The 23,780-nt window shown below is 44.6% G+C and overlaps 1 protein-coding gene across 2 annotated transcripts in view; it reads left to right on the top strand.

Moving 5' to 3' along the window:
* Nucleotides 1-431: 431 nt before the first annotated feature.
* The window catches only part of LAMA1 (laminin subunit alpha 1), a 149,987-nt gene continuing 126,638 nt past the window's right edge, over nt 432-23,780 (top strand). For both annotated transcript variants that reach the window (XR_009697434.1, XM_061170462.1), the window contains exons 1-2: nt 432-560; nt 23,522-23,692. Coding sequence is in view for 1 of the 2 variants with exons in the window: in XM_061170462.1 (XP_061026445.1) it covers nt 488-560; nt 23,522-23,692 (244 nt within the window). In the remaining variant the exon portion in view is untranslated. The remainder of the gene's footprint in view (nt 561-23,521; nt 23,693-23,780) is intronic.

Below are 23,780 nucleotides of genomic sequence, written 5' to 3'. Positions count from 1 at the left end.
CAGAACTCCCCCCAACCCCCTCCATCCCACTTTCTCCGCCCGCCCCCCAACTCGGAGCCCGCGGCTGCACCGGGTCGACCCCCACACCACCCCCGAGCTGGGGGATGGCTCTGGCGGGCCCCGCGGGCCGAGCGCGGGGTCCTCGGGGGGGAGGAGCCTTGGGGGGAGGGAATCTCTGTGGGGAGGGGTCTCCGGAGAGGGGGAGGAAAGCTCTCGGGGCTGGGGGGAGGTCTCCGGGGGGAGGAGCCTCCACGGGGAGGGCTCTCGGAGTGGGCGGGAGGTCTCCTTGGGTAGGGGTCTCCGGGCAGGGGGAGGAGGTCTCCAGGGGGAGGGGTCTCTGGCGACGGCCGTGGGGCGGGGCCGGGCACGGCGGAGGTCGACGGGGGTGTGTCCGAGGGGCCGGCGGACAGCGCAAGCTCGCGCTCCGCCGAGTCCTCGCGCGCGGTCGCGGGTTTCTCCCCGGAGCCACCCGAGCGGCAGAGACGAGATGCGTGGCGGCGGCGCGGGGCTGGCGCTCCTGGCCTCACTGCTCTGGGTCGCCGCGCAGGGCCAGCAGAGAGGTGAGCCCGGGTCGCGTCCCGGTCCCCTGGCGGGCGGGAGGCTACGGGACAAAGCCCCACGCCTGGCCGCGCCTGAGGTCGGTGCGCGCATCCGCGTTCACCCCCGACCGGGGAACAGACGCGTGGGTCTCCCGCGCGGCCCCTGGAAAAGTCGCCCGGCCGCGGGGGAGAGGGCTGGGGGAGCACCCCTGACGGACGCAGCCCCCTCATCCGCGACTCGGGCTTCCCCTCCTCGGGCTCTGAGTCCCCGGGTCAGGCTTGGCGACCCGGGAGCCCCTATGGAGAGCCGCGCTGGCCCGGCTCTCGGTCGGAGCTGCGGCGGGTGGGCGGAGAATGAATGGGAAAGGCGCCCACAGAGTCCCCGCCACCGTCCGGCGGCGGAAAGCTGGTGGTCCGCGGCCGGGAAAGGGGGCGGTACCCTGGCCACTCGGGGCGGGCCGGCGCGCGGGGAGTGCGCGGGGAGGAGCGGACGTGGGAACCGGCCACGGGCGGCGTGCAGGGCTCGGCCGCGCCTCCCGGCCGCGCTGGGTGCAGGCCCCGAAGTGGCCGAACCGGCAGTTCCCTCGCAGCACAGACGGTGGTCACTTCGGGGTGAGGGAGCGGGAGCGAAGAGGGACTTGGACGCTGGCTGGCTGCGCGAGCACGCTGACTCGCGGGGCAAGGTTGGCGAAGAACAGAAACCCGAAGCGAACTTTCAAAGCTTCTGTCAATGCCCCAGAGAAAGGGAAACCCCCCTCCGGTTTCTGTGGACAACACCGTGCCCGCTCTCCCCAGAGGCTAAGTCTTCCCGGCGCCGGCTGTTGGCTAGGCGTTCACAAATATTTGTTGAAAACGTCTTAATGTATGCAATACGTGACCGCGGGCATGCTCCCACAAATACACGTGTCATTAAAAACGGAGGAAAGTACAGGTCAAAAGTAGGTAGGCGGTGTATATATGCCAATACACTACTATGTATAAAACAGATAACTAATGAGAACCGACTGTATAGCACAGGGAACTCTACTCAGTGCTCTGTGGTGACCTAAAAGGGAAGGAAATCCAAAAAAGAGGGAATATATGTATACGTATAGCTGAGTTACTTTGCTGTACAGTAGAAACTAACACAACATTGTAAAGCAACTAAACTCCAAAAAAAAAAAAAAGGCAGGCAGAACGCGCAATACCCCGTGGGAAAGATGGGTGTTTGGCACCGTGCTGAGCTGTGAACTCTGCAGCCCGTCCCATTCATTGGCGCATTCGTGGTGGAAGCGCTGGACCGGAGCGGGCGACACGCTTTGAATGTCTGGGCGTCCGCTCTGCGCGAGGCGGGGGCTGGGATGCAGGGAATTTACATAGTTATCCCGGGAAGAAAGGGGCCGGCCTTGCGGGAGAGCGGGCTTGGACTCCTTGAGCTGAACGCCTTTCTCTAGGGTTGCTGACAGTGAAAAGCCTGGTTTCCCACAGGGTGGAGGGAGAACAGCTGGACTCAGCTTCCTTGTTCTAAGAAATTGAAAGTCCTGGACTGGGGAGATGCCCTGAGTGTTTTCCGCGCCCCTCTGGGCTCAGCACTTGGCCTGGGCGGCTGTGAATGGTGTTTGGAGAAAGTGGGACCGCGTGGGGCTTTCCTGCTTTAAGATGCTGCGGAAAACCACCCACTGCGTGGGAGCCTTTGAATCTTTCACACTACCTTCCAGATTTTCAGTCCTCACCCCACAACCATCACCCTTCCTAACAGGCACCTTTAAGGGAGTTTTGACTTTTTAAAAAATAAGTTGGGTCCCCATATATATAGCATGAATGACTAGTGAAATGGTGTAATCTGGTCATAATATAATAATAAAATAATTCTGACTAGCATCATCAGTGAGTTAGTTAGTTATCTGGTGCTTATATTTTTTAAAACAATCATCCTCTAGCATTCAGATTATTAGGAATTCTCTATCATTTCACAGCCTCTCTGGATTACTTTACATTTCATGGTATGTGACCCAATAGCTCAGTTCCTTTGAGATGTAACCTGTGTAAAGTGAGCTATTCCTAAGTATAAAATACTAGGTGGTATATTTCTAACAATAATGTTGTGTTTCGTCCACAGCTGGCAATTACATGGATTATAGTTGCTTCACAGGTCAGCTCAGCAACTCTTGTTTTGAACTGTGTTTTTTTTTTTTCCTTAGTGAAAATAGACAATTCCAAGGATAGAGGAAAAAATCTATTCTATGACTAGAGGAAATTTACTTCATTCTCATAAATGATGTAGCATTCAAATTTAGCGTGTATGTGCTCCCCAGTGAAGTGTGTGCCTGAATGGCTTTCAAAGGTTCATTTTTCTTTCCTGTAGCTGTATTCCCCAAGTAAGGGCCAAGAAAAATACTGATTTCAGTAGTTGGAAACAAGGATTGTATAATAAAAACATCACTGCCCACTTCCTACGTATCCCAGACTTTGGCCCATTCCTTTTTTCTCTTCCACTTTTCCAGACATTAATATAAAGCCTACATCTGTAGTTAATATAGCACGATCGAGAGTTCAAATGCAACAAGGATATGAAATAAACACATGCTGTTCCATAGTGTCTCGTGCTACTCTTAGAATCGCGAGTATTGTAAAATGTTATATGACCACTTATTTCAAGGTAATCTTTCTTGAGACACCCTACAATTTTAGAATAATTCATTCGTAAGTTCCTACAGATATTCATTATCATCTACAGTAGGTTTTGTATGGAGAAATGACAAGATATGCCTTTAAGCTTTAGGTGTTTTACTTTTTGGCTTTACAAGCTGTGGGAAATTGGGCAAGTTACTTAACCTCTCTGTGCTTTGGTTTCACCATCTGTAAATGGGAGTAGTAATGGTGCCTCCCTGGAGAGACTGTTCATGATGAAATGAAAGAATGCAAGATAAGTTCTTAGAACAGTGCCTAACCCAGGATCAGCCCTCAATAAGCATTATCTAAACATCATTATTACTATTTTGCACAGAACTATTGGGAGGCCCTCTTCCCAGCTATATTGTCTGGAATTTGGAGTCTGGGTTTGGAATCAAGTAGTCTTGGGCTCAAATGCCAGACCTGTCACTTTGATGAGCCGTGATGTTGGTTAAGTTTCTCAACACCTCTGGATCTGTGAAATGCAGAGAACTGATGTGATTCAGTAACACAGGGAGAAAATTGGCCCAGCGTTGGGGATGTCAGCATCATAGGCACGCAGTCCATGGTGATGGTCTAACTGTCCCGCTTGCGGTGCGTCCTCACCATCCTGGACCCACATTCATTTGGGCGGTAAAACTTGTTGATTTTACCTCTTGAAACTCTGTGCAATCCATCTCCCATTTTTGTCCCCACTGCTGACTAGGCTCAGGAACTGTTTGTCTTTCCCATGAAATATTGTGACGATTCTCTCATTGGGCCTCCCTCTTCCTCTCCTCTCCATCTTTAGCACCACCATCACCGTGATTTTTCTAGAAGCACCACGCTATAGGCTTGGACTAACTAACGCCTCTCAAACTCCTGACTTCATAACACGGACACACAAAATGACATTGGAGAATCCCATGGGACTAAAGGAGGAGGCTGGGACCCAGCTGGCCTGCTGGCCCAGAGCTCAGGGTGTTACCTGGGGACGAATGTGCCCCTGTTCATAGCTGACCAGCGATGCCGGGCGCATGGGCTATTCAGTGCTGGACAAGCCTCCCATTTGCAGTCTAAAACCCCCAGAAACCTTCCCGGTCCCGTCATTGCTGAAGTATTTATGATGTGCCCTTTCCTGGACTCCTGGTGCTCTGGTCCCTTAGCGCTATTGTTGTCCTTATCCTGGTGGCCTAAGCAAGTGGCTCACTGATCTGTCTCACCCACTGGCCTGGGCTTCCTGAGGGCAGGGGCTGTTTTATTCCCATCTGAATGTCCATCGCTGTGCAATGTTCCTGGTGGTTAATAACCACCTGTCTTGGTTGAGCCACATTGAGATTAATATCTTTATTCACAAATCAAGTAACTTTAAAAACTATTTTTGAATAGGTAATCCATGCCCATGGTACAAAGTTCAAAGATACCAAAGGGTATATAGAAAAGGTTAAGTCACCTACTTTTGAGGCAACTACGATTTTTAGTTTCTTGAGTATCTTTCCTTAGATGTTTCTTCATGTAACTCTTAAAAGCAAGCTACTTCCTAAAACCTGCTTCCTCCCTAGCACTTCCTAATAGTATAAGAAAGGTACTAGTTATCTCCTGATAAAACAGGAAACACTCTTCCTAGCTCCACTGCCCTTCCTTCATACTATTTCTTTAATATCCCTGCTGCCAGATGTTAAATGCATCACTTAATCAATGTCTACACTTACCGACTTTTCACTTTCCAACTTGTCCCTTTCAACGTGGCCTTTGACAGACGTTATTAGAGCCTTGTTTCCTAGATCTTTTGGAATTTAAAAACTAGCTCATTGATTGCTTTCATGACCCTGTATTCCTTCTGAAAGTATTGCTTACTGTAGCATTAATAAGCTATTCCTGAAGCCGTAAATAATTTTTTAAAAATATATTTAGACGATTTATGATGTAGAGAGGTTAAGTTTAAGAATAACTCTATCAGAAGTTAAGGATAGTGTGTTATTTATTTTTCCAAAAAGTATGATTTATTACTGGAACGACAATGGCAGACACAGAAAAACTTAAATTTTAAAAATAATTCCTGATGAATAAAGTTAAGCCTGTACCTTGAATACAAAGTTAAGTGGAGATAACCAGAGAGAACTCTTGCTCTGAGACCTTAGCTGAACCTGTCACTGATATTCCTCAGAAATGTTTGGATGAACAAGATAAACTATAGTCTCCTAAGAAGGATGTATGTAGCTTATTTACATGCTTGCAAATAATTATTTTACTTGTTTTATTTCTAAAATCCTAGCGTGTATCCATGGACAGTTGAGTAAATAAATGCATTTCAAAATTAATGAGGAGAAAAAACTCCTTTATAGAAGTAATTTAGGTAAGTTCGTGAACTTGGGTTCTGTTGGGACATGCCTGCCAGGGAGCTATTTCAATGTAAAATGCCGCACTCCAGCTGGGTTCATTGCATCTTCATGTCCTTTGTACTGAGGTGACAGCGCTCAGAGTAACCATTTCACGGCACAGATGCTTGCCACCAGTGTCTTTGTTTTCTCAAGGTTGGATCGGGAGAGCTTTCTTTGGGGTAACTTGTTCCCAGTGATTTTGTGTCTTGCTTAGGGGCAGGAGACAGACAATGGAAACACTGAGATTCCACACCAGCGTGGTGGATAACATTCTTGCCTAGGTAAGCATTTACCTCAGAGGTTAATCCAGAAACGATGCTGTGGAAACACATCAGATCCTGATTTCAGTGTGTGTGTGCATTTTTTCCCTTTTTTGATTCAACCATTTGAAGTCTGAATCTCTTCATTCCTGAACTTATCTTTGAAGTCGGATCTGCTGGCCCAGCAGGCAGTATGACTCCAGTTCTTGTGCCAGAGAACCTCCTGCCTTGCTGATGGGAATGTCAGATTTAGCTCCATGAGTATTTATGGAAAGTGCCATCTTTTCCCATTCCCTGAAGGATTTCCTGCATTTTGTTGCATTGCTCCCTAATTTCCTGCCAGAACCTCAGGAAACTCTTTACAACAATATAAAAGATGCTTAAGTTTAGCAGAACGTTTTTAGTTAAGAGGGGACATTCAGAACGGAGAAAAACCTCACTCCACGATGCTGATTATTGTACACCCCTCTTTGTAATGGCAGGATTTTACTCACTAAAAGCGATTATCTTGTTATCTCAGGCCCACCACAGGAATTCTTTCCTGCTCCAATGACTTCTTTCCCTATTTTTCCCAGTTTATGGCATTCTTTCGGTCGCCTTGGTTTCATCTTCCTTTTCTTTCTTTTCTTTTTTTGTATTCCCCCTATCTAAATCATCCCTCTGCATTTTTGTTTCTTCCTTTAAAAAGGTCCCTGAGTTTTTCTTTTTTTTTTTTTTTGCCTTTGTTCCCCTTTATTACACTGCAGATGATCACTGTCTGTCCAGATGGCTATAACCAGCCAGTTGGAATAAGTCTCTGATGGCAGCATCCGCTCACCTAATCTAGTCCCACATGGTGGTGAGACGGGTGCTCCTTAACCACTGTCTTCATAATGCACCCCTGGCTTTACCCGCTGGCCGCAGCCGTCCATCATCCCCCCAGATTCACAAAGTCAGGTATTGACTTTGGGCTGTGTGATTTGTTCCCATGACTCCCTCACCTGAGTGGCATCCCCACTCTCTACCTGAAGCCTCAGCCGATCCCCCATGGCCAGTTGGTCCCCGCCCCAGGGCAGACTTGTTTTTATGGCCTCTGTGTCCGTTTTTGAACTTGCATTGTATTTTGTGATCAGTCAGGGTTCCCATCCAGCCAGAGTTGCCATCTGGTCCTCTTGTGGATGGCTTGCCCAGAATGCCATCGATCAAGGTCAAAAAGAGGGGACATTTTTCTTTCAAAGAGCAAAACCTTAGCTCCCCGCATTTCTTTCCACACACAGATAACTTGCGGGCACAGGTTCTAGTGCTGGGACCTGAATCCTAGGCAGTGAGAGGGCAGTAATGCCAACAAACCGCCCCCCAGCCCCCGCAGAGGCAACGGGGTTGCCTTAACAATGATGAAACCCTTACCCAGCCCCTGGATTGCAAACCCAGCCCTGAGCCCGGCTCCTCTCAGGGCAGGAGGTCCTCCAGCTTCCTAGATTTCGTACCACTGGAGGGAATTAGGATTCCACAGGTCTGAGTAGGATCTAGAATCTGTTTCAGGAAACCTTATTCCTATGTGGATACCAGAGGCGGAAGGAATTTTCCAACCGGCCTTCAAGCTGAGCCTTTTGGGTTTCTAGTTTAAATAGTTGTTTCCAGAACTATCTTTGCCACTTGGTGTACTTTCTGTCCCTGTTGCTCTGTCCTGTGGTGGGCTAGCACTCTTTCCCCATCTTCAAAATTCCCACTGTCCATCCTTCAGCCCCTTCCTTCTGAATCTCCAATTCAGGCATGTCTGTCTTTGTTTTTGTACGTGATCTGGTTTTCCAACTCTTTACAACTCTGCCCTGGCTTCATGGCTGCACTGTTGTTCATTCTAGAAGTTTGGGGTGGGGAGAGTTGGAGATATCCATGAACGTTGTGAAATGTCTTTGGGAGCTGCCATTGCTCTTCTTGTAAGGCAGTGGGCATTTTAAATCCTTGATACCTTCTTGGGGTAGGGAATAATGTTTTCTTGTGGGATCGTCGTCATTTCTAGTCAGTGTTTCTAGATTTTTCCCCGTGTTTGCTCATTCACTTACTTGCTCAGTTTCATGCACCGAACGTGTAGTGGACCCTCGACCTTCCAGGCCCCAAGTCGGGGTGTGTCCTGAGGTCCTCGTTCTCAGCCGCTTTCCTCATTATGATTCCACTATGGACATTCTTGATGGAATTGTTTTTGAGGAAGTCCAAGTGCATAGCTAGAAAGAAATGTTGTCCATGAGAAATCATGGCTGAGGGGATTCAGGTAGCACAGGTGGAAGTTAGCATGTATATTTTGCTTGCTCCCAGTCACATAAGTTCAGGTTGCAACAAGCAGGCCCCGTCAGGGGGAGGGAAGGGGAGAGGGGAAGGGCAGCGAGTGCCCTGTGTTAGCTTCCTCACCAAACCCCCTGCTGGGTGACACCTACTCCTCCAGACTTCCTGTGTCTCAGGGGGCCTCACAGCTCACCTGCTTGGCCAGCTCTTTGCGCGTGGAGAGCAGGTACAGTTAATTCAGAAATTCTCTGTCTGGGCTGCTGGTTAGATTTTAATCACATGAATGCCCAGGGCCCCGCCTCAGGGACTGCAATTTATGTGGCCTGGGGTGGGGCCTGGTCACTTGCATGTTAGAAGGTTTTTTCAGTGTTTGGCTTATGACTTCCCTTCAAGCTCCAACAGCAAAATAAGAGCCTTTCTTCCTTCTACATCCCTAACACACACCACACCCCACACCACACACACCACAGACACACACCACACACACACCACACACAACAGACACACCACAGACACACACACCATAGACACACACCACACACACAACACACATCAGACACACCACAGACATACACCACACACACACCAAACACACCACACACACACCACACACAACAGACACACACCACACACCACACACACCACACACACCAAACACACCACACACACACCACACACAACAGACACACACCACACACCACACACACCACACACACACCAAACACACCACACACACACCACACACAACAGACACACACCACACACACACCACACACACACCACACACAACAGACACACCACAGACACACACACCATAGACACACACCACACACACAACACACATCAGACACACCACAGACATACACCACACACACACCAAACACACCACACACACACCACACACCAGACACACCACACACACCAGACACACCACACACACACCAGACACACCACAGACACACACCACACACACACCACACACACACCACACACACCACACACACACCACACACACCCACAGCCCACCTACACTGACCTGCAGACCAGCTCTCAACTAAAGGCTTAACGGTACTGGAGGGTGCTGTACTTGACTAACCCCAGACTGATGGAGCTGGAATCTGGACCCGGCCCGTCTGCTGGGTTGGGGCAGGTTCTGCAGGAATGGCCAGCCGGGCTGCAGATGCTGGGATGAGTCTAATGTGGCCAATAAAAGTTTCCCTGGGGCCCAGAAAGCCGTTGGCATCTGAAGCCTCCCAGGGGTTAACGGGCCGTGAAGCTGATGGGGTCATCCCATCCCTGTGGAATTGTTTCAGTGGCTTCTCCCTCTACTGAGCAGGACTTACAAGGCCCTCTGTGGTCTGGCCCTGCTCCAACCTCTCCACAGCTGCTTCTCCCACTGCTTACCCTCTTGGGGCCATTCTGACGCATCCGTGGTTCCCATAATGTGACATGGTGGTTCACCTGTGACACTGCCTTATTCTGGTCCACCAGTCATCCAGGTGTGCCTCCTGCTTGTTGCCATAGCAATCTGTGCACACCTCTGACCAGCACGTCATTTTGTAACAGTTTGTTACCTTGCCTGTCTCTCCTGGAGGGCAGAGATTTTTGTTCTTATTTCTAATACCTACACAGCGTCTGGCATTTAGTGTTGATTCTGTAAATATTGGTTGGATGAATGAATGAAAGTCCCAATTCAGACAAGCACCAGGGGCTGTGAGGGAACCCAGTGGATGGATAGTATTGAGAGGTTCAGACAGACAGGCAGTTGGGATTTGGGAAAGTCCCTAATGAGGAGGCGGAGTGATGATTCCTGGGCAGAGATGGGCTGGGAAAGGACAGATGTCAGCTCGAGAAGGCTGGGAGGCCTTAGCAGGTACCCAGACAGGATGCAGGGATGGGGAACAAGAATGCAGGTAACCAAGCTACGGTAGGAGATAGTCAAACATTCTGGGGACCAAAGCTCACATTCTGAACCAAAACACATGACCAGGGACAACCTAGTAGCAGAAACATTAAATCCAGATACTTTCCCTGCTCGCAGATGGGGTCCAATACAGAGAGAGAAGAGCCACAGAATCTGGAAATCAGGAGGGGCTTGACAGCTTGAAGAGATTATTAACCTTTTTTTCCCCATATGCCAGTTCAGTACAAAGGAGAAAAAAGGATTACGTTTTTGTAATTGAAATAATATTGAATGACGAATAAGGCTTAAAGCCCAGATCATACTTAACAAAATCTTATTTCTAGATTTGGAGCCACTGACTTCTAGGCATCTCAAGCCCACAACTCATTAACTCACATATTCAGTAAGTATTTGTTGAGTTTCTAGAGTTCTGCACACTGGTCCTTGAACCCCTAGAGCTGTAGTCAAGCAGGCACGAGAAGTGCCCAAGGAATCCTAGGCTACGTGTGTCCATCAGTTCAAATTTGGAGGGATTTTTGTTTCTGAATGCCTGGACCACCAATATCACCCCACTTATTGCTGTAAAATAGTGTCACCGTAAACAGAGAGAGAACTCTGATTAAACACTGCATTTCTACTGCAACGTGTTTCCTTTTAGTTTGAAGACTGTGACTGTAGAACACTCTATTTTGCCTTGACTTCAGTCTTGTTGGCATTTGTTGACTAGCTCTTGGAGTTACATTTTTATATAGAGTTTTTATTTAAAGGAACTCTACCTGCCTGCCTTTGGAGGACGTTGTTTAAGTGGGGAACAGCAGTTCTCCTCCAGGCATTTTGGGCTAAGCCAGCCTGGTCTTCTCAGGAACAGAACAAAGGCATACAGAATTTATGTCACAGATGGATTTTTGTGTGATAGAAATCACTTATTACTGAAATGAATGAAAGAATGGCCTATTCTCTTTAGAAATATGAGCATAACATCTAGTGTGCCTTTAGTAGCTTCCAACCTTGTTGGTTTAGTTTTAATTATTAAAATTGACTAAGTTAAGATGTGCCTCGTTTTCTGTGGTCAAACATTCCCTGAAAATTTGTGCATAAGACAGTTTTCTGTAAATGAAGTAATTTCAAATTCAATATTCAAATAATTCTGAAATAATATTTGAAGGGATCAGCTAGATTTTCAGTGTATAGTTCTGGACCCTCTTTTGTTCTATTGACCCACGTGTCTGTCCCTGTGCTAACATCACACTGTCTGGATTTCTTTGGCTTTGTAATAAGTTTTGAACTGGGTGATTTAAGCCATTCCACACTTCACTTTTGCTAAATTGCTTTGATAGTTCTAGGTCCTTTGCATTTCCATTAGTATCAGCTTGTCAATTTCTACAAAAGAACCAGCTGAGATTTTGATAGGGATTAGATTGAATCTGTAGATCAGTTTGGGGAGAAGTGCTGTCTAATAATATTGAGTCTTCCTGTCTATGAGTAAGAAACCTGTCTTCATTCATTTAGATATTATTTAATTTCTCTCAGAAATGTTTCACAGTTTTCAGTGTCTTGGTCTTGAATTTCCCTTGTTAAATCTTTTCTTAACTATTTTAGTCTTTTTCAATAAAAAAAGCCTGGGAAGTATGGAGAGCTGATCTGGTCCTTCTTTGATGCCCATGTGCCCAGGATCCCCTGTTAAGTGTTTGGCTGGTCTAGCCATCTGTATCTTCCCCTACTAGGATAGCAACCTCAGCTAGCCAAACTACAGGGTTTCCCCATTTGTTTTCTACTGAGTTTACAACTTTGTCAGCATCACGGAGCATCTGTTTCCACTCTCTGCTCCAAATCAAGTCAGCCGTCCATCTCCAGCACTAAAGCTGCTGGTTTTCAGGGCTCACCCTGCCCTGGGAGCGGGGGTGAGTATGGAGTAGACCCAGGCAGAAAGCTGCTCTCTCTCTCACAGTCTGACCTGAAACCCTAGCAGCCTTTCATAAAGAAAAGCTTCCCAGCTTGTTGTTTGTTGGTTATTTTCAGAATCCTGAAATGGTTGTTTTTGAAAATTTTGTTCAGTTATATAACTGTTTTTGTCAACCTCTTTACTTACCATAGCCAGAAGTCCCACTAAAATATTTTAATTTATATAAATATCTTGACTACCATGAAATTCTCTTTATGAGATTCTATTTCTGTTGTTCGTGATTCTGTTTACAATCCACTAATTTTACTAATAGCCCATTTTAAACATTTTCCTCGCTAATTAGCAAAGTATTGGTGTTGATGGAGACAGAGAACATTATGGTGAGTGCCCCGACCCTGGACAGTCTTCCTTATTGGAATACGCCCTGACCACCCCAAGAGACGCATCATTGATTTTAATACCAGCTGCAAATGGGTAGTTTAACCTAAGTAACACACACACACACACACGATATCACGTGCACCAAGTCACTGTCTTTATATTGAAGTTTCTTAAAGTTGATTTCAGATACTGTACTAGTTACTGTTTATGTTGAGAGGATGCTCATCTTGAGTCAATCAGTTTAGATCCTCGGTTTCAAGACACTCAAGTGAGGGAGGGCTCTGGAAATTGCAACCCCCAGGAGGGAACAATTGCCGCACTCACAGAAGTTCTGGACTGGCCAGTGGGGAACCAATCTCAGAGGTTGAAAGAAGGGCTGACATCCTCCTGTAAACGAATTAGGCTCCTCACCATGCTAGCTTGTCCAGTGTAAAGGGCAGAGGATTGGAGAGGCAGTAGGGGGAGGTCTGTGCTGAGGTGCCGACCCGAGGGGGAGGGGCAAGTATGGAAAGTGCCACTTAGGACTAAAACAGAGAGAACTCACCGTCCACAGTCCATTGGTTGAAGATGTGCACTTTGCTCAAAGTGGGGGACCTACATGTGAATCCTACTGCAGTGTGCAAGAAAGACAGGCTATTTGGTTTTTACTGGTTTGTTTGAAAAGAAAATGTATTAAAGAAGATGTATATGAAACGAGGACCTACTATATAGCACAGGGAACTATATTCAATATCTTATAATAACCTATAATGGAAAAGAATCTGAACAAGAATACACACACGCACACACACACACACACACATATATATAAAACTGAATCACTTTGCTATACGCCTGAAACATTGTAAATCAACTATACTTCAATTTAAAAAATAAAAAGAGAAGTTGTATATAAATGTGGCCTGTTTGAGAGTCACCTATTCATGCGGTCCAGGCTGGGTTCTGATTCACAACTAATGTGTGGAAATAGACTAAATTTTCCCTATTATCATAATGAAAATATAGGGAAGAATTCAGAAAATGAAAGAAAAATAATATTAGAAATCTTAATTTAATATGATGGGGGAGGAGGGCTCAAGGGCACTGCTGTGTCCTTGACCTTCCCCAAGTCTCTCCAGCTGTTTTCCTCGCTAGGATGGGGAGACAGCCCCACCTTCTGAGAATGGCCCTGTTTTTGCTCAGAGGCTCTTTTGAAAACGCTTCCTCTCCTCTGTCACCTAGACCTGGACCATGTCCCGGAAGCTCAAAGGCAAGGTCCCAGGGCAGCCAGGGGATGGATATCGTGCTGTCCGCTCTGGCCCACCCCACCCTCGTGTGTAAAGCCCCCTCCAGGCCTCTGTGAAAAGACTGCAGGTCAGAATACCAGCACCATCAGGACAGGACAGGCTGAAAGGGCTGGGTCTCTGTCAGCAATAGGCAGCGCAGGTACATAGCCTTCTTTAAAATTTAACATCATCGAAGCATTTCACCATGTCTTCAATAGCATCATTTTCAACATGGATGAACCAGCCAGTGGCAGCATCACTCGGGTAGAACAGGACTGAGGAATCAAAACACTGGTTTGCTTTAATAGATTGTCCTGGTTGATGCTCAGGTGACCTTGTTTGTATGTTACATCTTAATTTTGGAGGCCTTGACCTTTTTTCCCTCTTTACAATAAGCCAAAAAACTTTGTTTTAACCAAAGTCCCGAATTCCCTCTAAAAATAGTTGCCAAAGGTCTCCAAAACATAAATGCAGGACGGGGAATCTGGAGTTCTGGTTAAATAGTGACAGAAAACTCTGGAGGAAGTGTGATCTTACTCATCAGTGTGATGAACTTTGTGCCAGGGCTCGGCTGAATTGGCCAACCCCAGAGAGTTAGAGCTGGAAAAAACCCAAGAGACCATTTCATCTGCTGAAGTCAAAGCAGCAGCCCCAGGGAGATATTTAACCAGGAGGTAGCTCAGCCCCAGCCCTGCCCTGCAGAATCAGAATCTGCATTTGTTACAAGATCTCCAGCTGATTTGATAAAAGTTTGAGACGCTCTGCTCCAACCCTCTCTTTGCCCAGTTGAGCACAGAATGACTTTCGTAAATCTTGTGCATAGTTCAATTATAAGGATCAAATCTGTGGATGCCAAGGGTCATTTTCTATTAATTCAATCTTAGGTCATGTTCACTTTTCTCATAGCACCGTTTTCACGTTGTGTGTCCCTGTCACCAGGAACTAGAGCATCTTTTCCGTCTTCGCCCAGATTATGCTGTGCTTGCAGGTGGGTTTGGGGAAACGTGGAAGGTCCTGCATCTATCCCTGTGAAACTTATACTGGATTTATTTTAGCCACTGTTGAGATTCCACTCATTCCAGGACCCAGTGTGTTCACTTCCCATGCGTGTGATGCCTTGTTCTGTTGTTATCCACGTGGGGATTAATCATATCGAACAAGGGAGTGCTGGGCACGTGGGGTGGAAAACTGAAATAGTGTTTGGAAATAGTGTTTGGAAATAGTTTTGGGGGAAAGTATACGCCTCCCGCTTTCCCCCTGAGAATGTGCCTGTATGGGGGATGGGCCTCTTCTGCTTTCCTGGGGACATCGGGTCATGGGGAGAGTCTGGATCACTGGCAGGGACGGCCAGCAAGCTGCTGTGACAGAGGGAAGAACTAGGTGTCTGCAGTATGACAGGGCCAAAAGAAGAGGGGTTTAAACCAGAGAGAAGAGTCCTTGTTTACAAAAGCTACCGTGAGGTCCAGTAAACTGCAGGTGAACTGCACGCTGGGGATGGAGACCTTGACGAGGGCATTTTGAGTGATTTAAAGGAGGAGAATCCCAACTGAAGTTGAGTGAAGAGCCAGCGTGAGGCCAGGAACTGAAGACAGTGATCACGATTCTCATATACATCCTTGACTTAGTAATAGCTCTAAAAAAAATAGACAGATTATCACATTAAGTGTACGTATCTAGATAAAGAAGCAGCCCAATCTCAGAAAACACAATGGTACTAGAACTCAGAAAGTACAGTGTTATCAACCCCAGTGAGAATGATACCAAGATAATGTGACCCTGGACTTCTGGTTGGGGTGTTTACTCTAGTTGTCAAATGTGTTTGTCTGTTGTTGGTCTCTGAGGTGGAAGATATTGCAAATGCTTTCGTGGTTTGTAAGCTGCCCCTCTCAGTATGTTCTGGAATAAATGGAGCTGTAATCCGGTGGATCCAGCCTCCTTGGGGTCATTGTCCTGGTGTTAGAGGCAGTAACGCATCGGGCTTCTCGAATGCCAAGTGATCCAGTCAGAGGTCCATGGATGCTCGTGAGGACAGTCCCTGACTGACGCTTTCACAAGGCATATCCAGAACCAACTACATAATTTTAAGAGCTGGTGCAAAATGAAAATGTGGGCCCCCTTGTTTACATTATGAGAAATTTCAAGACAGTGTCAACAAGGCTCTAAACCAAGGGCGACTGCACATCCACGAAGTGGCCTTGGGTACGTCCCTAAAGAGCATGCCAAAGCTTTAAAGCATAAGCAAGTAAAATTTATATAATGGAGCACAGGAGTGGCAGAAGAAGGGGGAAGAAATAACTAAGACCTTGAAGCGTTCATAGAAAAGTTGGTGGTTTTTGGAAGCGTTTAGCTGGTTAGAAAATGTTGAATTAATTGATGTTTTTAGGTATTTAAGCAAATGATATAAACATTGTAGACATGATAAATGATATTGATACAAGCAGAATATAACTGCATTTTCATTCAACAGAGCTATCAATATTCCACCTAAAGGCTGCACTTGCTTTTTGATTTCCCTTTAAGCTGAGTTCCCTCCTGTAAGAATTTAGAGGAGGGAGGAGGGGCAGTGGCTTCCCAGGGTAATGGGAATAATATGAAATATTAAAATACTTACGAATGTTGAGGTGCTTTCGCGCTTTGCCTGTGTGCTATAGTGATTTCGATCCTGTAGAGCTTTTTAATTGTTGCCCTTAAATTTCAGTTTTGTGGCAACAAAAGAGAAAACCTCTTGATGGATGAATTGTAGTTATGGTCTCTGCAACTAAACTTGGGTATTGAGTCAAAACCCACAGTGTCATCAAATATAAGCATTAAGGAACCTTTGTGGCAGGAGGAGGTGGTCTTGATAAGGTGTTATTTTCTACAGACAGTATTCAGGCCTAGGTCCTCATAGCTTGTTTATCTTACAGTGAAAACCTTTGTCTTTGTCAAGGACACCTCAAGCCCATTGCTATGGAAATGGACTCTGGCAAAACCCTTCCAAGGCCTTTTGCCCACCACCCCATCTGGTTTTCTGAGATTAAATTTCTTTTCATCTTCCCACGTGAGAAAAAAAGTCAAGGGTGTTAAGTGCCAAACTCCCAGGAGCTGGGATTTGACTCCTCCCTCAAGTTCCTGTGGGGTCTTTCTCTCTCTCTCTCCCATCTTTTTTTTTTTTCCCACTGTGCTGGAAAGGGCCTTGGAATCTCTAGAATATTTTAAAGCTTTTTCTTTTACTAACTGCCATCAATGATTAAATTGGTTTCGTCCAAAAACCAAGTATTTGTTTTTGGGGGGCGGGGGGAGGGGCCATTCATTCTCTGTCTCGGCTGAAAGGGGTCCGCTACAGCCCACAGGGGACTCAAGTCACTTTCCTTCACAAGTGCTCCCAAGTGGTAGAGTTTTGAGAAGTAAAATAACTGGTAAGTTTGCAGAATTCTCATTGGAAACAGAAGCCCTGTTTGACACCAAGCAAGCAAAACTTTCATCTATTTCAACTTCAGTGTCGATGTTTTATTGTTTCAACATTCTGAAAATATTGGTATTTGATAAACAAAACAAGATCATTTAGTAATGATTAAAGTGATTTTAATTTATAATAAATAACTTGAAATAGAATGTCTTTAAATGGTGTAGTTCTGTTTGGCAAAATGTTGGTTGTAGGTTTCTTGTGGGAAAGAAACAGGAATAAGGAATCCCTTATTGTCAGAAGCCGCTGTCAATGGCTGATCAATCAGAAATAAAAGTGGGAAAACAGTTTCATTTATAATATTTTTCAAATACACCTACTTCATTATATACATTTATAATATTTTTCAAATACACCTAAGGTAAAGGATCTGGGAAAATATGTTCAGATCATTTTTAATGGCATATTTAATATCTAACCTGGAGGTGTCCAGGCTTAAAATGGACTGTCCATTCTAATCATGGGTTTACTATCACCTCTATTAGAATCACTAGTGCCTGTAACAGCAGCTTTGGGTAAGAAGTGAGCATGTGGGATTTTGAGTCAGAAAGCCCTTGGCTTGAATTCCGGGTCTACCAGTTGCCTACTAAGGGCTTCACCTCCTTGTATTGTTTTCTGGGAAAAAAAAGTTTGAGCTAAGATGAATTGTGACACAGCTTGTAAAGAGCCTCCTGAACATATCTTAGGGGTTGGGATGCATTACTGTAAGTAATTTCAGTTTAAACGTTCCTCTGTCTCTACCCCTCTCTCCTTTCATGTGTGGTCCTCGGCATCCACAGAGAGCGTGCCCTGAAAATACGCTCGTGTGCCAAATGTGGGAAATCAGATGATAACCTACATCTCATGAGGGTGATTGTATTCCCTGGGAGAGAGGGAAAGTTTTCATTAGTTTCCTCAAGGCATCTCGTCTTCTGGTCCCGCAACCTGGCTGGCATTAAGGACTCATTTTCCACTTAGGGCCCTGAGCTGGAGGCAGCTGCTTCTCCAGGCCACCTGGTCAGGTGGCTGAGGACTTCACCTGAGCAGGACATTAACTCCTGCCTTGGTCCAAGCCCCTCTCACCTTCACAATCCACCTGGATCAAAACGTCGGGGGCTGCCCTTGTCCAGGGATGAGCTAGGTTCGTGACAGAGGAGGTGGGAAAGCAGACTTACAGAGTCACCTATGCCATGAACTCCTGGCTCCAGCACTTTAGCCGAAGTGCTTTCCCTGCCTGGGTTCTTGACCTTTTGGCGCCAGTGGACCCCTCTGACAAAGCTCACAGACCTATTCTCAGCATGTTTTTAATGCAAGGAGAATACAAAGAAAGCCAAATGTATTAAACGATAGTGCTACCCCTGCATGGCTAGTCCCTTCTCATTTTTGAGGCAGCTGCTCAAATGTCACCCCAGAGATGCCTTCCCTGTCAGCTTACGGAAAAATGAGACGAGGAGATCGCTGTTTACAAATGTACGTTTAACTCGGATCCAACTACACAGAGTTGCAAAGGCAACAACAGAAAGAGTAATAAGGAAAAGAGGAGAGGGAGGGCCGGAGTGTGGGATGGGATGAGTGAGTCGGGGGAGCACTCCTGCTCAGCCTTCTGTGCAGGGACCCCCTGCCTTGGAGGAGGGTGGGGTGACCCGAGGGGCTGAGTTTCCTCCACGCCTCTTTCGTGATGCACAGCTTTCTGGGCTGCATGGTCCTTCTCTATAAAGGTAGATCCTTTTCGTACTTGGTGACCCTTAAATGCAAACCAACTACTTCATCTAAAATTTAATCAGAGATACAGAGACCCCAATAGATGAAATATAACCATGAAAGTCTAATTATATTTGTATTAGTGATATCCACTGATAATATGAAAATAATCATAGCAATTATTTATTGAGCCCTTCATACACTGTATTAGGCCCTTTATGACACAGTCTCATTTAATGCTCATAAATATTCCTGGGCCTAGTGCTTCTCATTACACAGACAAGGAGGCTGAGAGGGGAAGCCCTCAGCAGGCAACTGGTAGACCCGGAATTCAAGCCAAGGGCTTTCTGACTCAAAATCCCACATGCTCACTTCTTACCCAAAGCTGCTGTTACAGGCACTAGTGATTCTAATAGAGGTGATAGTAAACCCATGATTAGAATGGACAGTCCATTTTAAGCCTGGACACCTCCAGGTTAGATATTAAATATGCCATTAAAAATGATCTGAACATATTTTCCCAGATCCTTTACCTTAGAATTGCAAATCATTTTCTTTTCAGAATATCACAATGACTCTGAGTATGGATTAGACAAATATAACATTTGGTAGAACCCCCCCAAATTTTTTTTTCCAAAAAAGAAAAAAAAAACTCATTAGAAAAAAGTCATGCTTCTCTCACACCCAAAATGCATTAAGGCCACAAACGGTTGGCCCCAAATCATTTGAGAAATATCGATAAGGAAATTGCTGCAGTGAGCCTTGCACCTTGGCGCTAGTCGGTATTTGAGATACTCCATTTTTAAGATAGCAAAAATATTTTTTGCTGGAAAAAAGCCCAGAAACTTTTAAAAACAAATTATTCAATGTGGAAAGTATCTCAGCTAAAAACTGCGCTAATCATGTGTAGTAGCATTTTTTGTCCTCAGTTTCATGGTAGTTTTCACCCACTATTAATGAGGGAGTTTCCAGTAGATGAAAGTGGTCCTAAAATGCATTTAAGAAGGCCAAGTGGACCCAGACTGTGAATAAAGGGGTTTAAAAAAGAAAAGAAACTACTGGTGAGTGAGAAGGAATTTATTTCATGCTCGATGGAGTTTGGTGTCATGAAGTCTTTAGCTACTGGTTAAGTATAGGGGTGGAAAAATGATTCCATTGTGTGTCCCGAATGGGGGCAAAAGTACAAGTCACAGTTAACGCTAACTAAAGTAAATAATGTCTCTCAACAAAAATGTATAGTCGTCTAATATATTAAATGCACGGCCAAGTGATGGGAAATTGTGTCACATGTGCCTGCTGCAGACTTCGTTCTGCCTTTGATTTTTATGTGTAAAGCCGAACTTTTGTTCTTGGCAGGTTCTTGATCCCAGTGCCCTTTCTGACCCTTTGATTTCCTATTTCTCCTCCTACCTGAAGCTCATGTTAGATGCCCTTTATTGAAATATTTCAGTAGTCTTTGAAAAGATTCAGCAACCTGAGGAATGTTTAAAAATTCTTCTTCAAGCATGCTTCCTCCAGTACAAATTTCCAACTTTCTTTTATGTTCTAGCAGCTGTGGTCATATGCAACAAGGAATAATTATTCTAGAACTATGAAGTGAGAGCAAATGTAATAGGTAAGGAATAATTTTTAGTGAATTTTTTTTTTCCAAACATGAGCTTATCTGAGAAGAAAGATTTAGTTTTAGTGAAAGGCAACCCTATAGATTTTAGAAATTAGTCAGTTCAAGGTGTTTCTATACAACCCTGCTAATGAAGGGACTTATCTTTCTTTTTATTAAAAGTGTTTTTGGAATACCAGCCAGGTAAGGAAGTGTGGAAGTGCTTTAAAACCTGTCTAGTGTAAGACCTACCTGATTCCTACAATCGAGATATTATTCACCAAAGTTATGTTATGTTGATGTTCACAAGGTTTAAACTTCTTTTTCTCAGTGACTCAGAGCACAGGCTCCTGAGTAGAGAGGCAGGTGCCCTCCTGACCCCCGCCCCCTTCACCCTCCGCCCTTGCAGGTCGGGGTGATGGGAGCCCTGGGCAGGAAGTGGGCTGTTCTCTTGATGTCCAGCAACTGGAGGGGGAGAAAAAAAGAGAAAGTGGGAACATTTTTTTAGTTAACTGGTAAAGGATTTGTTGATAGAGAAATGCATTGTTAAATTAGTTCCTGTGACCTTTTTTCTTCTCCTTGCTTGGCTAGTCTGTGAGAAGGGAAGGGGTAGAGTTGATTGCACTGCAAATCGAAATGCATAGACGTGATCCAGAGCCCGGAAAACACCACTGCAGCTATTTGGATGTAACACCACAGTTATTAAAATTAATATTTACCTCGGTACCAAACAGAATAAATATCAGCTCCTCCCCCCATGTAAGTACCACTCCCAAGGATTACATGTCGCTTTAGGAACTAGATCATTGCATAAAAATAATAATTTGGGGACCTGCATAATTAAATGTAAAGGTGCATCTATTTTTTCATAAAGCCTTTTTAATTAACAAAGAAATCCCTTTAAAAGAATATGATAAAAATAACCAACTTTAAGTTAAAAACAAAAAAATATACAACATATTAAAACTTTATATGATGTAAGTCTGTGTTATGTTTCAAAATTAAGTGTAATGCTCTAGAATACAATATTCCATAATTATTTTCTATTGAGAAGCTAAGGGTCTATTGATTTGAGTAGGGCCATTCTTCTAGGATAGAACTGCTAATAGGTAGCTCTGTTTTATGTGGAAAGTCTTTGGAAGACTACCTAATAAGTTATTTTTTTTTCTATTTATATTCCTTTTTATTTTGACTGAACCATAAGTTATTATTTTTAATAGATGCATGGTGAGTTTTTTTTTTAAATATAGCAACTCATAAAAATAACCATTTTTATTTTATAATTTAAATTATTAAAACATTTGTAATAGAAAAAGTTGGGAACTCCCTGGCGGTCCAGTGGTTAGGACTCCGCGTTCTCACTGCTGAGGGCCTGGGTTCAACTGCTGGTTGGGGAACTAAGATCCCACATCCCACAAGCCATGAGGCGTGGCCAAAGGAAAAAAAAAAGAAAAGGTCATTGAAAACATTAAGCAGTACCTAAAAAATAAAAATTAAATATATGAATTCCTTCTAGATTACTAAAATTATATTGTGCTTTTTCAAATTTCACTGGAAAAGAAATATTTTAGAAATAATATTGACTCTGTGCCCTTTATAAAGAAAAGTTTATCTTCTGTGACCTTGAGTCAAGTTCTGATAAATTAGAGGAAGCCCACTTAACTGAAACCCCTCCTCCTCACACTACCTGAGTTCACAACATCCATTCGTGAAGAACCCCTCTTCTGTATCACTTGCCCCATCCTTTCTAGAACTTTATAGAATCTTCACTGCTATGATCCTCTTTACCAAGATAAAGTCAAATCTCTGAAGAACCTAATGGAGTTATTTTTCTCACAGTCATCCAAAGGTTGTTTTCTGAAGAGTTTGGATCAGCTGCTTAAAGATAAAAATCTCTGGAGACAAAGAGATTATACAAAGACAGAGATTCATACTGACTTGAAGAGAATTTTGAAAACTGGATCTTTGTGTTCTAATGTTTTCTTCACCAAAGCAAACAGGCAGTAAAGAAAAGCAAAGAGAGAGAAATCCTGGATAATCGTAGGAAAGACCTCGTAAGTGCTAGCAGAGGCACCTGGAACAAAGTGAACACAGGATGGATGTCCTAAGTGAAAGTTGCTTGAATTTCAGTGGCAAATACGGGTTTTGGGTCATTTGAACCTTGTCTTAAAACCTACTTTCCCAACATTTTATTATGAACATTTTCAATCAGAAAAGTGGAAAGAACTGTACAGTGAACATCTATGCTCCTACCTAGATTCTGCAACGAACATTTACCTACTCTCTTCCTCACCTGTCCGTCCATGTATCCATCTCTACCCTTCAATCCAGCTTAATTTTTTGATGCATTTCCAAGTGAGTTAAAGACCTAAGTATACTTTGCTCCTAAACTGTTCAGCATTTGCATCAATATTTTTATGACTCTTTTTAAAAAAAATTTTTTTATGACTTTTTTTATTTTTTGAGGTCACATCAACCTATAGCGGAATACACAAATCTACCCAAACCTTGTGCATTCTGTGATTTTTCACACCTGCGTGTGCCTGTGCAATGCAAACCTTTATCAGGTAGAGAATGGAGCCCAACCCCACAAAATTCCCTCCAGTCCCTTCATGGTTAGTCCCCATCCTTTGCAACTGCTCTTTGGTTTTTCCTATAGATGAGCTTTGCTTGTCCTAGAATTTCATGTAAATGAAATTGACGTATATACTGCTTTCCTATAGGGCTCCCTCCACTCAGCATGTGAACTTACCATCTTTTTATTTCTTTTTTTTTTCTATTTATTATTTTAAAATTAATTTTTTTTTTTGGCCACACCGCATGGCTTGTGGTATCTCAGTTCCCCAACCAGGGATTGTACCCAGGCCACGGCAGTAAAAGTGCCAAGTCCTAACTACTAGGCCACCAGGGAACTCCCCTCTTTCTTTTTTTTTTTTTTAATTGAAGTATAGTTGATTTACAATGTTTCAGGTGTAAAGTGATTCAGTTATATATATAGATATATTCTTTTTCAGATTCTTTTCCATTATACGTTATTATACGATATTGAGTAGAGTTCCCTGTGCTATACAGTAGGTCCTGATTGTTTCTCTGTTTTATATACAGTAGTGTGTATCTGTTAATCCCAAATTCCTAATTCATCCCTCTCCCCTCCTTTCCCCTTTGGTAACTGTAAGTTTGCCATCTCTTTCTGATTTGCTTGCAAAGTGAGATGAAGTGATCTGACCTTTTGGTTTCAAGTGGCGGAGCTGATCTGGTGCCTTTTGACTTTCAGGGCTGTTCCCTGCCATTCTCAACCTTGCCAGCAATGCCCACATCAGCACCAACGCGACCTGCGGGGAGAAGGGGCCGGAGACCTACTGCAAGCTGGTGGAGCACGTGCCCAGGAGGGCCATGCGCAACGCCCAGTGCCGGCTCTGCGACGGCAGCAGTGCCAACCCCAAAGGCAAGTGGCGCCCCCTTCGGGAGGACCCGTGGAAATGTACACCTTCCGAACCGACTACTGGAGACTTGTGTTAGGGAGCCGCAGACCT

Source organism: Eubalaena glacialis, chromosome 15, assembly GCF_028564815.1.
Source record: "Eubalaena glacialis isolate mEubGla1 chromosome 15, mEubGla1.1.hap2.+ XY, whole genome shotgun sequence".
NCBI classification, from domain to species: domain Eukaryota; kingdom Metazoa; phylum Chordata; class Mammalia; order Artiodactyla; family Balaenidae; genus Eubalaena; species Eubalaena glacialis.
Note: the sequence above shows the minus strand (reverse complement) of the source record. Positions and strands in the feature narration are given on the sequence as shown.